Genomic DNA, 13,853 nt, shown 5'->3' with positions numbered 1-13,853 from the left:
CATACCAGAACAGACTGTGAAATGCTTTAAAAATCTGAAAAATTATTTAATAATAAAATAATTTAATTTAATGGACTTTAATTTAATCATCTAAAGTCCATTTAGATGACTTTAGATGATTGTGTGACTGATGGTGTAACTCCATCTGTCACACCAGAAATATTTTAAGGTGACTTAAAGTCAGAATTAGTGACACATGAGACCTGAAATTGAAATCTGAGTCACAGACCACTCCCAGGTCTCTTACTTTATGGCGTTGGTTCAGAGGAGATCGGTTTTATGTATAGTTTCTCTCTCCAAGCTTTAGACCCTTGCTTGTCTTGACCGATTAGTTTAAAAAAAAGTCATCCAAAGTCTTTGATTGCATTGCTGTTCACTTATGTATATTTTTATAGCAGTATGTTTTTAAAAACATACTGACATGACAGAACAATAAAACAAAAAATGCCTGTCATGTTTGATTCAGGGAGTTTGGATGGAGACCATTATTTAAGTTGTGTGTTGCTGGTGTTAAGATAATAAGAGTATATTTGAGAGGAAGTCGCTGACCTGTCTTCATAGACCACAGAGAACCTTCTCAGAGCCAGGTGGAAGTGGTTTTTGTAGGACATCAAGGACCAGCATTCCCATAGGTAGCTGTTTATACTGTTTTGTTGTATTATTCATGTTCTTCATGTTTCCTCCACAGATTGGACCAGGAGCACTCAGAGGTTCCCAGTAGTCAGTCTGCCCAGGAGCATCAAACACAGCTGGACTCCATATTTAGGGTTTGTGCATGTTCAACAACTTTTACATCTTTCACAGCCAAGTCCATGTTGTGACTTGAGATGTCAGTTGTCCTTAAAAAGAAACTTGGTGGTCAGATCTCTGCCTTCTCTAATCATTGTGCTATAATATGTTAGATTTATAGTTAATCCTTTTGGCCCTTAGCAGTAATGGTCCATGTGAATGGTTTTTTTAGTACTGGTGGTGGAAAACAATTGTAAGCACAACTCAACACTGTGTAGAAACAAAACATAAAAATTGAAACTGCCAAAAGAATGCTGGACTATGCTGTTGTATCTGTACCAGTGCCTACTTTTACATGTTATCCTTCAACTGGTGCATGTGTTGGGAGTGTCCACTGAATTATGTGGGCCACATAGATAACTGGAAAACACTGAAAACTTGGTCTTTGGAAAGCAGTCTCACTTTGGTCAGCTGCAGCACTGATATCAATATATTTCTGATCTTTTCAAAAGGAAAATATATAGCCCAGAGTTTACATTGCACTGAAGGATTGTGGGTACAGTTTAATCAATACTAATGACCTCAGCTCTTACTGTCGACAGTGACAGTAATAATTGTGCCACAATATAAAAAATGTTCCAGCAGCTGCATATTGGAGGTCATAGTACCTTCTTATCCTAACAGAGCACTTGTCTCTCAGACTGATGGCTTACTTGTATTTCCTAAAGTTTTCAAAAACAGAATGGGAGACAGGACCTCCAGCTGTTAGGCCACTGTCCTTTCAAACCAGTTTCTAGTTCTGATTCAGGAACGAGACCTCTAACTTTAGGATTAGTCTTCAAACTTTCCAACTTCCCTTTAATAATTATCGCGTGAGCTTATTATTAGGGCAGTTGATTTAAAACCACTCTCTATTTAAATTATGCTACTATAAGCTAAAGCTGCTGATGGATTCCACATGATGCACTGTGGTTTTCCTCTGTTGTCCTCTTTTTTTTTAATACACACATCTCTCTATGTCCTGAAAATTCGTAGGTTTTTTTTTCTTTTTTTCTTGTTCCTTTTCGTTTGTTCTGCTTTGTTTTAGTTTTTTCCTGTCTTTTTTCACTGCCTAACCAATCAATGTTTATGGCTGATTAAGGTTTTCATATCAAATTCTGTTCCAGGTCCTGGAGGACAACATCATCACTTTTGTGAAAAGTGAACTGAAGAAACTCCAGAAGCTTCTAAATTCTGATTACCCAGAACAAGAGAGTCTAAAGCAGGGTGAGGAGAGGAGCAGCAGAGAGGCTTTTGTGAACATCACACTGGACTTCCTGAGGAAAATGAAGCACGATGAACTTGCTGACCTTATAAAGACCAGTAAGAGGATTTCTGAGTTTTTAAGAAGCTGGCTAAATTTGATTATTTTTTTAAAAAAAGAATAGAAGTGATAGACTAACGTGTAATCAAAATGTGCATTTGATTTTTCCATGAATGATTATTTTTATCCATTGTTTATTTTAGAAACTTTCATTAAGGACGCCCATTGGAGCCAGGTTGAACTCAAATCTAAGCTGCAGAAGAAGTTCCAGTGTGTGTTTGAGGGGATCGCTAAAGCAGGAAACCCAACCCTTCTGAATCAGATCTACACAGAGCTCTACATCACAGAGGGAGAGACTGCAGAGGTCAATGATGAACATGAGGTCAGACAGATTGAAACAGCATCCTGGAAACCAGATAGACCAGAAACAACAATCAGACAAGAAGACATCTTTAAAGCCAAAGACAAAGAGACCAGAGACAAACCAATCAGAACAGTGCTGACAAAGGGAGTGGCTGGCATTGGGAAAACAGTCTGTACACAGAAATACAGCCTGGACTGGGCTGAAGACAAAGCCAACCAAGACATCCAGTTCATATTTCCATTCACTTTCAGAGAGCTGAATGTGCTGAAAGAGGAAAAGTTCAGCCTGGTGGAACTTGTTCATCACTTCTTTATTGAAACCAAAGAAGCAGGAATCTGCAGCTTTGATAAATTCCGGGTTGTGTTCATCTTTGATGGTCTGGATGAGTGTCGACTTTCTCTGGACTTCCACAAAACTGAAATCCTATCTGACCCTAGAAAGCCCACCTCAGTGGATGTGCTGCTGTCCAACCTCATCAGAGGGAAACTGCTTCCCTCTGCTCGCCTCTGGATAACCACACGGCCTGCAGCAGCCAATCAGATCCCTGCTGACTGTGTTGACATGGTGACAGAGGTCAGAGGGTTCACTGACCCACAGAAGGAGGAGTACTTCAAGAAGAGATTCAGAGATAAGGAGCAGGCCAGCAGGATCATCTCCCACATCAAGACATCACGAAGCCTCCACATCATGTGCCACATCCCAGTCTTCTGCTGGATCACTGCTACAGTTCTGGAGGATGTGCTGAAAACCAGAGATGGAGGACAGCTACCCAAGACCCTGACTGAGATGTACATCCACTTCCTGGTGGTTCAGGTCAAATTGAATAAAGTCAAGTATGATGGAGGAGCTGAGACAGATCCACACTGGAGTCCAGAGAGCAGGAAGATGATTAAGTCTCTGGGAAAACTGGCTTTTGATCAGCTGCAGAAAGGAAACCTGATCTTCTATGAATCAGACCTGACAGAGTGTGACATCGACATCAGAGCAGCCTCAGTGTACTCAGGAGTGTTCACACAGATCTTTAAAGAGGAGAGAGGACTGTACCTGGACAGGGTGTTCTGCTTCATCCATCTGAGTGTTCAGGAGTTTCTGGCTGCTCTTCATGTCCATCTGACCTTCATCAACTCTGGAGTCAATCTGCTGGAAGAGGAACAAACAATCTCAAAGTGGCGTAATTCCCATAACAAACCAAACCTACAATCTCTCCACCAGAGTGCTGTGAACAAGGCCTTGCAGAGTCCAAATGGGCACCTGGACTTGTTCCTCCGTTTCCTCCTGGGTCTTTCACCGCATAACAATCAGAGTCTCCTACAAGGAGACTCTACAAGTAGTTTCTACAAGGAGACATCCTGTCTGCTGCCACAGATAGGTAGCTCACAGACCAATCAGGAAACAGTTCAGTACATCAAGCAGAAGCTCAGTGAGAATCTGTCTGTAGAGAAAAGCATCAATCTGCTCCACTGTCTGAATGAACTGAATGATCATTCTCTAGTGGAGGAGATCCAACAGTCTCTGAGTTCAGGAAGTCTCTCCACAGATAAAGTGTCTCCTGCTCAGTGGTCAGCTCTGGTCTTCATCTTACTGTCATCCCAAGTAGATCTGGATGTGTTTGACCTGAAGAAATACTCTGCTTCAGAGGAGGCTCTTCTGAGGCTGCTGCCAGTGGTCAAAGCCTCCAAGAAAGCTCTGTGAGTAAATATCTTGCCTATACTTTCATTTCTTTAAATGCTGATTCAAATTGACAACACACTAGGCCAAAACAATTAGAAATAGATAAAGTGATCAATTAATTAAAACACAAATGGTATATTAGGTTACACAAACTGTGACTCTGTTCAGTGAAATGATTGTCAGATCTCAGTTGTGTCAAGTGCGTGAATGAAGTTCCCCCGTGCTTAGTGTTTTTATATTCATAAGAGAAAAGATTTTAAAGAAGAACTTAGATTCATGAATTTAAAAATAATGGCGGTGGCTGGCAAGTCCCACTCTGCTGCAGGACAAGTTCTGCCAGGTGAATGATCCTGCTCCCATCTGCAGCTGGATCACTTGCTTCCTGTGTAACTGAAGGCATCACATGAGACTGGTGTTGTGGAATTTTCTGTTTATAAAGTCTGCAGTGCGATCAGCAGCGGTCAAGCCTTTTATTTCTGCATGCATGAGAGCAAAAAGACAGCAAACATCACAGTTATACGGTCATGAGAGCTCTGCCCTTGAGATGCCACAGCATGTCTTTTATAACATCACACAAAACTCCTGCGTCTTCCAAGTTACAACAAAGCACCACTCACCCCCAGCAGACCCCATCTTCCCATCTTCCTTAATCGAGAAGGTACAGCAAATCACTGCCAAGAATATGGACACTTTGCACCCTGTGAATTATTCTGCTGAGAAGGTGATTAGGTTCAGTCCACCTTCCCTTCAAGACCTGAGCACCCCCAAGATTCAAGAAATGTATCAGTATATACACTGCAAAACACAAGTGGTTACACATAGCAATGAAATTCTTACTTTTTGAATTCCCTTCACACATCTAAATAAACAGCTAACTAAAATAAGGAATAAACTTAACTCTGAGCATAGAAAATATTAAAGTAAAACAAGTGCTTATGTAGCACTTGTAGCTTATGTAGCTTATGCATGGGTGTAGTCAGAATTTAAAGTGTAAGACTGTCACAGTGGTAAGATATTCAGTATATGCAATATTAAACTTGTTTATATTGTATTAAGTTGTATTATATTGTATAAATGGCTTGTTGAAAAAAAAGCCATTTTAGCTCCTGCTGATCAAACCAAATTACTACTATTTAACACTAAAACGTTTGGCCCTTCATTTATTTAAATTTAGACAGAATAAATGTTGCTTTTACTAACAATCTTTAAATTTTAAGTTCTTAAATAAAATATGATGAGATATTCTGTTGTGTGTATGTTCAACAACTAAAGCGATTTACTTTGATTAAAAATATTGTCTTTCAGACTGGGCAGCTGTAACCTTTCAAACAGAAGTTGTGAAGCTCTGTCCTCACTGCTGTCCAGCTCCCAGTCCTCTACTCTGACAGAGCTGGACCTGAGCAACAATGACCTGCAGGATTCAGGCGTGAAGCTTCTTTCTGAAGGACTGAAGAGTCCACACTGTGCACTGGAAACTCTCAGGTGAGATCAAGCGTTTCATTCTTTTTCTGACAGAATTAACAAATTAGTAATAGGTTAAGAAAATAAATGGATGATGAAAAAGCTTTAATAACTGCTGATATTACACACCCCATTCATCTATTCTCTTCCACTTATCCTTGTCAGTGGGGGGATCCTTTCCCAGCCAGCTAGTGAGAGAGGCAGTGCGCACCCTGGACAGGTCACCAGCCTGACGCAGAACTAACACATAGAGACAGACAACCATTGGCATTCAAATTCACACCTATGGGCAATTTAGAATTAACAACTAACCTAACCCAACTAACTGCATGCCTTTGGACTGTGGGAGGAAGCCAGAGTACCTGGAGAGAACCCACACAAACATGGGGTTAACACGCAAACTTCACACAGTAAGGAATATTAACCAAAAATTCAGAAATAAAATGTCACAAAATTAATAGCTTGATTTATATTCCATTGAGGGAAACAAGTATTTGATCCCAAATCAAAACAGTTGGACTACCTATGCTATCCTACTAGGGTCCAGGTATCACCTCATGATACCAGAAGTAACCATAGCCAAAATGCAAAACTAGTGGGAAAAAAAAGACAGTCATAAAAGATGATGAAGGTTCGTGGTGGTGTCACTGACAAGGTCTTTAATGGACTGGATGCGACGCTCTAATTAAAAAGTGTTGCTTTCATTCATTTATTTGAACAGTATGCACAGATACAGCTTCTTAGAATTGCTACTGCCAAACATCTCTGTAGATAAAGTTCCATAGCACTCATGATACATGCTCAAACTTTAGACCGTAAAGGTTTTTTCTGAAAATCGGAGCTAGTTGAGCAGAAAATGTAAAAATAAACATTAGGTAATTTGAAATGAAATGACCCAGATGTGTATTATTAAACAAGTTCACACAAGAGGCGTTATCAGGTGTGACTGGTCACTTTTCTTTTAAAAGCTAGAATGAACTTCATGGATGGTTGGATAACATTGTATCTCCACTAAAATAAATAAATAAATTGTGAAAGTCTTTAATGAAGTGTTTTGTGTGTCTGCAGTCTGTCGGGCTGTCTGATCACAGAGGAAGGCTTTACTTCTCTGGCCTCAGCTCTGAGCTCCAACCCCTCCCATTTGAGAATGCTGGACCTGAGCTACAATCATCCAGGTGAATCAGGAATGAAGCAGCTGTCAGCTGGACTGAAGGATCCACGCTGGAAACTGGACACTCTCAGGTAATGTCTGATAGAAGAGGAGGAGCTGGATACATTTCCTGTGTCCTTCACTGAGTTACTAATTGACATTATGTTACAAATTACAAATGCAGAACCATTTTTTGTTCATTCTGAATAGGACACTAGTTTAAAAAACACAAGTAAATTATTTAATTAATTAATAATGAGATATTTATGAAAGTGTACTGCAGTAACTTTTATAAGAGCAGTGATAAATGTAATTTCTTTCTTTCAATATTTGGGTAGATCTCTTTGTAAGTTTTAAAAAAGTAAGTAAGTTTTAAAAAATTATTTTTCTTTAAGAAAGTACCTTTCTTAAAGAAAAATAATTTCTTCATCACACCTTTCTGCTTCAGACAGGTGTGATGAAGAAAGGGCTGCATAAGAAATATAATACACTTCCCAAACATGACAAATCCCAACAAATTACAGCTTTGGTTAACCGCCTGAATAGATATACCAGAGAGAAAGAAGCTGGGAAAATAAACCAGCTGTTCTTGTCTGAGCCATCCAAGGTGGCAGAAGATATTTATGAGAACAATCCCATCAAGACTGGAGATTGTTCAATACTGAAAAACCATATGAAGGACCAGTGTAACACATAACAACATAATGACAGGAAGTCATATAATGTTCCAACACACCTTTACTCACAATATTTCATCGAGTGATTGTGGATACAGTTTACAAAAAAAGAAAAGATAAGGGAAACACAAAAACTGTTTACATTGAATACAAAACAGAACTGTTAGAACAAAGGTTAAAAGAAATTTACAAAAAAAACTACAACCCAGGAGGGAGATTGATACAAGCAAAAACTTTCCTTACAAACCACACAGAAGTTAGCTGCAACACATTCCCATAAACACAGACACACATCAAACCTCTATGGAAGAAGAAAATCTGTTAGTCAGCGGAATGTTCTTAAATTGAAGGTTAGAGAAGTTTGTCAGAAAAGGACCACAGATTTTATCAAATGTGCCCTTTTGGTTCTGGGTGGAGCAGTGGATCTTTTCAAGACTGAGACACGACATTAGATCAGCAAGCCACTGAACATGGGTGGATGGGGCAGCAGTCTTCTACCTCATCAAAATGGCATGCCTAGCCAGGAGATAACCAAAGGACAGCACCCGATGATTTGCCCCAGTAATATACTTATCGATCCTGACCCACTGTACCAAAGAAAGCAAGTAGGGGGTTGAGAGTCAGGTTTCAGGCTGGTAGCCTTGTTCAGAGTGCACAAAATCTCCTTCCAAAAATTTGGCAAGGCAGGGCAGGTCCAAAACATGTGGGCAAGATTGGCATCATCAGACCCACACCTGTAACAGTGAGGGTCTTAGCTAGGATAAATCTTAGCTAATTTGGATTTAGATAATTGGGCCCTATGGACTACTTTCAATTGTAATAGGGAGTGGTGAGCGCAGAGTGACGTGGAGTTGACAAGAGTAAGGACAGAATCCCAAACGTCATCTGACATAGATATCCGCAACTCCTCTCATGTGGATTTGAAGCCTTCAAGGGGAGCTGAGGTTACACTGCACAGTTTGTTATAGATGCGAGAGATTAGGGGCGATCGTGGCTCAAGAGTTGGCAGTCCATCTTAGTCAAAGGAGCTTGCAAAATAAAGCGTCTGGACTTCTTGAAGTTGCTTGAAGACGTTTCACCTCTCATTCGAGAAGCTTCTTCAGTTCTAAGGTCAAATGGTGGGGAGTCCCAGATTTAAACCCAGTGGGAGGGACCCCCCACAGAGGGACAAAAGGACCCCCTGATGATCCTCTAATCGCCTGACCCAAGGTGTGAAAACGGGTGTGGGTCCCAATCAGCCAGAGTTTCGGGTGAGCTCATTGTGAAACCTGGCCCCACCTTATGTGAATTCCTGAGGTCAGATGGCCCAGGATGTGAGTGGGCGTTAAGGCGTCTGGGGAGGGAACTCAAAACTGGATTATAGATGGCAGACAGTTGTTGTCGTAAACCCCCGCCTCTGTTCAAAGATGGTCGCTCACAGTGGACATAGATGGCTTCTTTCTTTTTGGTCCTTTTGTCCCTCTGTGGGGGGTGTAGGGTCCTGATTACTCCAAGATAACATTCAGTTCCCTTCAGTCTGAAATTAATTTACTGTTTCAAGGCAGTAGCAAATAACCCACATTTGTCTTTTAATATGTGGTGCTAGTAGTAGTAGTAGTAGTCAATGTTCCCTCTAAGCTGCGCACGTGTGCAATTGCGCACTGTTGGCACGGTCTCTGCGCACAGAAAATCTGTGTTGCGCACAACAAAAACCTGAATTGAAATTAAAATTAATACTTTAACAATTCTGTTTTGCAGTGTTAGTCAGTAAGTGACTGGCTGCTCCCATATGGGATTAGAACGATGCCACCTTATCCCATAGTCCAGTCAATGATTCGTATATATGCAGCTAATCAACGTGGTTGACAGGCTATGACAGCGTCCTTATGTGCCGACACCGGTGTTTTAGCTAGCAAAGCGGCTGATGTGGAGTGAAACCACGTTAATGACAACGTGTACAACCATTGGAAATGTGAGCAGGACAGACGGAACAATTAACGGAAAAAGTGTGGACTTTATACCAGTTTTTAAATTGTGTTGATAGGCCACGTAAAACGAGAGTTGTGATTAAAATATATGCAATGTTTGGTTTTCTTCCTGAATACTATTGTTGTTTATATTTACTGCAGGAGTAAACGGTAAAAACTGCGTTTTATAAGAAAAAAGGCTCGAAAGCACTCTCCACCTGTGAGCAAAACCTCCACGCCCCTATCCCTTTCCTATTCGTCCAAAAAAGTATGTCGACCAATCAAAAAATGATATGGCAACGTGGCATCTAGTTGTTAAGAAATGGGGGGAAGTTTTAGGAGTGACGGCGGTGCTTTGAGATGTGAGAGATTTGAGACGTTTAGTGCAAATCTTGTGTAGTTAGTGTGTAGTGTAGTCAATAGTTTCGTTGGTGTGTCAGAACAATGAGGCGACTGCTGAATGTTACAGGTGTTACAGGAGTGATACATCTCCTGTTGTCAGGCCTGCAGGTATCAGGCTGTTGTTCTTTTCCTTTATCTCATAGTGGACAGAAATTATTTTTTGCAGTGGCACAAATGATTTGTGTGGCATCGAATTTAATTCAGAACAGCTCATTGTTCTGTAAATAGTTTGAAATGTTTATTTAAAAACGCCTTGGCTGCATTTAAAAAAATAGCTGCAAAAAACTTTGTTTGCCAAACTGAGTTACTTTTTTGAAGTAACTATATAATTAATTGCCCAGCATTGGTCATTATATACTATATTTGGCAGACAGAGAGTTACAGGACTCTCTCCCAGACCACAGACTCATAATACAAGTCAGAGCTTTTTTTAAAAAGAAAGAAAGTTGTGTTTTCAAAGTTGGAGTTCAAGTTATTTTTACTTCCAATAGTTTTAACACACTACACAGGTCATGAACAAGATATTTTTTTAATTTTCATTGTAAGTGGGCTAAAGAAGTTAATTAAAAGTAGTCTAACATAAATGTAAATGCTGTAATTTGATTATTTTAATAAACCATGTAACTTGGATGGATTCGATGTTGGCGTGACCACAGTCACACGTCTGATGTCGCTCACAGTGGTCCACGGGACCGCTCAGGGAGTTTGTGTGTTCGCTCAGACACGTGAAAAATTAGAGGGAACATTGGTAGTAGTACTAGAAATAATAATAATAATAATAATAATAATAATAATACTAATAATACAAATGATTCCCCTCCAGTTGAAGCACATCTCACTAAAAGTACACAGCAAATCCAGCATGTCCAAATTAACACTGTCGGATTTGATTTCAACACTATTAAAGTGTCTATATGGGTCCACACCAGAGAGTGTTAATTTAACACTTTTTGGAGAGTTGGTACGTTAACTCTGATTTAGTGTTAAACACCAAATCTGTCTGGAGTTGATAATTTAACACTTGGTGTTAAGAGTTTATATATTAACTCTCAAAGAGTATTTTAGTTTAACTACGTAAGAGTTATCTTCTAATTCATTCTAAAAAGCGGGAATTTTACTGTTCTGAACTTCTAGAAATTTCTTTTGGAAATAAACATTTACTAAAAAGATGCAATGGTTTTTGAAAAACATTTATTCTGAACTGTGCACCACAATTTCAAAACATTTTCTGAAAGATGTAACAGTGTACATGTTCTCACTTTCATTAGAATTTTGTTTATCAAAAGGTCTGACATGGTAAATGCAAATAACAGCATTCTCATCACTTATTTCTTCAATACAATATGCATGTCCTTCATTCATCCCTTTGTGGAACTTCAACGCACTTCCACTCTCCCCCATATTCCATCTTCACAAGCATATCCTGTGTGGAGATCGAATAAAAATTAGTTGACACTAATTAATGGCACAAATAATCCAGTAAACAATTGCAGCACAGTAAAAAAAAAAAAAAAAAAAAAAAGGAATCCTCTTTTAGCCATTACTTGTGTAAAGTATTTTCCCAAAAGACAAAGACACAGACAACAGGTAATACTGAACTAAATGTAAAACCTCAACCTTTTTCATTTTTACCTAAACCGTGTGCACAAAACTCTGGAGGGATCTATGCTAACGTAGAACCCAGTCAGGACGCCTGCTACTGCTGTTTGCTCGTTTTTTTTTATGGGCGATCGTTTTCAGGCTTCAAGTAGCACCATTATACCAACATTTCACATTCTAGACATTGTTTTAGGTGTATTTGACCAAAGGTTTGACTGAAAATTCACATGCGAACTTTTTTTCAAGGCTGTGGTATTTGCCCGCAGACAATACCTTTCAGCTAGCTAAAACAGAATATTATGCTATCACCGAGCAACATGGCTAATGCCTTTCACACAGCTTTGTCTCAACTCCAAAGAGCCACAGAAGTAAAAGCTCATAATAATAATTGAAACAATCTTTGAAAAAATGACTTACCAAGCATGGCAAACAACTCAAATATGTAGAGCAAAATGTTCTGAAACGGCTTCACTTCAGCTTCGATTGGAGCCGTGCTGAGGGCGGAGTCTGTGAATTTACTCTGTTGGTGTCATAGCCCCTGTAGGAGTTCAGAGTTAAGAGGTCAAGAGTTAATGTTTCCATTGTAACACCTCCAGATTTGACAGAGAAACACTCATTTTTAACACTCGATTTTAACTACTATCATTTTACACCTCAGAGTTACATTAAAAGAATGTGACTCTCCTTAGAGTAAAATTAACTCTACTTTTGCAAGAAGACTATTAACACCAAAAAATTTAACACTTTTGAATTTGCTGTGTAGTCAGGAGAACTGAAGGATTATCATGGTCACAAAATATATTTTCAATTGAAATGCTCTTCTTATTTTTAAGACACTGAACACTAAAGTAGTGGAGCCATGCTTTGAATCTATGGATTTATTGTTATCTCAACCAATCCAACAACTTCTTCAAAGAACAGACAGATCCAGGATCAGTCCAAATCATCAGCAGTTTGATCCACGTATGGATTGAAGTGTATTTGTGAAAATGTTGGACTGTTCCTTTATCTGTGTGTAAATAACAGTATGTGTATGAGAACCATGTAATGTCCATGTGTGCATGCTGAAAGTCTGACCATCTTCCTCCTTTCAGGGCGGAGCCTGCTGGAACCCAATGGTTGAGACCAGGTCTGAGGAAGTGTAAGTGTGCTTTTAATGTGATTCATGAAAACAAAGCAGCACACATTCAACCATCTTCAAACTGTCACATAACTCATTCACATCTCTCATGTCAGGAGTCATCATCAAAGTGTCAGTCAATGAACAGATGATGGATCAATAACTGCAGCTGGATTGTGTTTGTTCTCTCCATCAGATTCCTGTCAACTCACAATCGACACAAACACGGTACACCCAAACCTCAAACTGTCTGACAACAACAGGAAGGTGACACGTGTGGACGAGGTTCAGTCATATCCTGATCATCCAGACAGATTTGATGTTTGTTATCAGCTGCTGTGTACAAATGGTCTGACTGGTCGCTGTTACTGGGAGGTCGAGTGGAGAAGAAGGGTTGAGATAGCAGTGAGTTACAGAAGTGTCAAAAGGAAAGGAGACAGTGATGACTGTGTGTTTGGAGAAAATGATAAATCCTGGAGTCTGAGGTGCTCTGATAATGGGTCTCATTCTGTCTGGCACAATAGCAGCAAAGTATCCTCTGCCTCCTCTGTCTCTAACAGAGTAGCAGTGTATGTGGACTGTCCTGCTGGCACTCTGTCCTTCTACAGAGTCTCCTCAGACACTCTGATCCACATCCACACCTTCAACACCACATTCACTGAACCTCTTTATCCTGGATTTTGGTTCAGGTCTTCTGGTGCCTCAGTGTGTCTGTGCTGAGTTAAATGTAAAGAGTGTCCTCCTGTTAGGGAAACACTCTGGCTGTTCAAGAGATAGTTCAGTCTGTACATGTCTGTCTCTTTCATTCAGAAACATGATTTCAGATTCATGGATTCAATCCGTTCATGTTTTAAACTGTTCTAAATGATTCCTTGTAAACTTCTTCCTCTTCGGTCCTTTAAAGATAGAAGCTACCATTGTTCCAGAATCCACATGTTGTTTTTTTGTCTTTTTCCATTCAAAGTTTCACAGTAAGTAAAATGTATTTATGTAGCGCTTTTCACAGAGAATATCAGTATGTTGTGTATTTCTGAAGCTCAGTTCACAACCAGCTCCTCTGTATTATAAACAAAACTGAACTCAATAAAATGCATCCAAGTGTTTGATTTCTCTTTCTTAATGAAATTTTACCATCATGACTGATTAAGTGGACATCCAAAAGTACTCAGTGTATAAAATATTAAAGATATTCAGCATCTCTCATGTTTCTGTCATTCTATAAAAACACCTGCTTTTAAAAAATGATCCAATCACAGAAACATGAACTTCCATGTCAGATCAATACGTACGGCTCTGATGTCACTAACATCTCTAACTAACTCTAAATCAATGTTTCCCAACCACTGTGCCGCAGCACATAGGTGTGCCGTGAGAAATGATCAGGTGTGCTTAGTACTCTAAGCCACTGGCTGAGTAACGGGCAGAACAATG

At 39.6% G+C, this 13,853-nt stretch overlaps 1 protein-coding gene across 1 annotated transcript; it reads left to right on the top strand.

Moving 5' to 3' along the window:
- Positions 1–250: 250 nt before the first annotated feature.
- On the top strand, positions 251–13,142 carry LOC309703128 (NLR family CARD domain-containing protein 3-like; the record flags this gene model as incomplete). The annotated part of the gene is made up of 8 exons (XM_082527838.1): positions 251–255; positions 689–767; positions 1,896–2,091; positions 2,236–4,084; positions 5,373–5,549; positions 6,597–6,770; positions 12,397–12,443; positions 12,619–13,142. The coding sequence occupies 8 exons, from the start codon at positions 251–253 to the stop codon at positions 13,140–13,142; spliced, it is 3,051 nt and encodes a 1,016-aa protein (XP_082383964.1).
- Between the last annotated feature and the right edge of the window lie 711 nt (positions 13,143–13,853).

Source organism: Aulonocara stuartgranti (genome assembly GCF_965226115.1).
Source record: "Aulonocara stuartgranti genome assembly, chromosome: 3".
NCBI lineage: Eukaryota > Metazoa > Chordata > Actinopteri > Cichliformes > Cichlidae > Aulonocara > Aulonocara stuartgranti.
The sequence above is the reverse complement of the archived record's forward strand: the minus strand, read 5'-3'. Positions and strand labels throughout refer to the sequence as shown.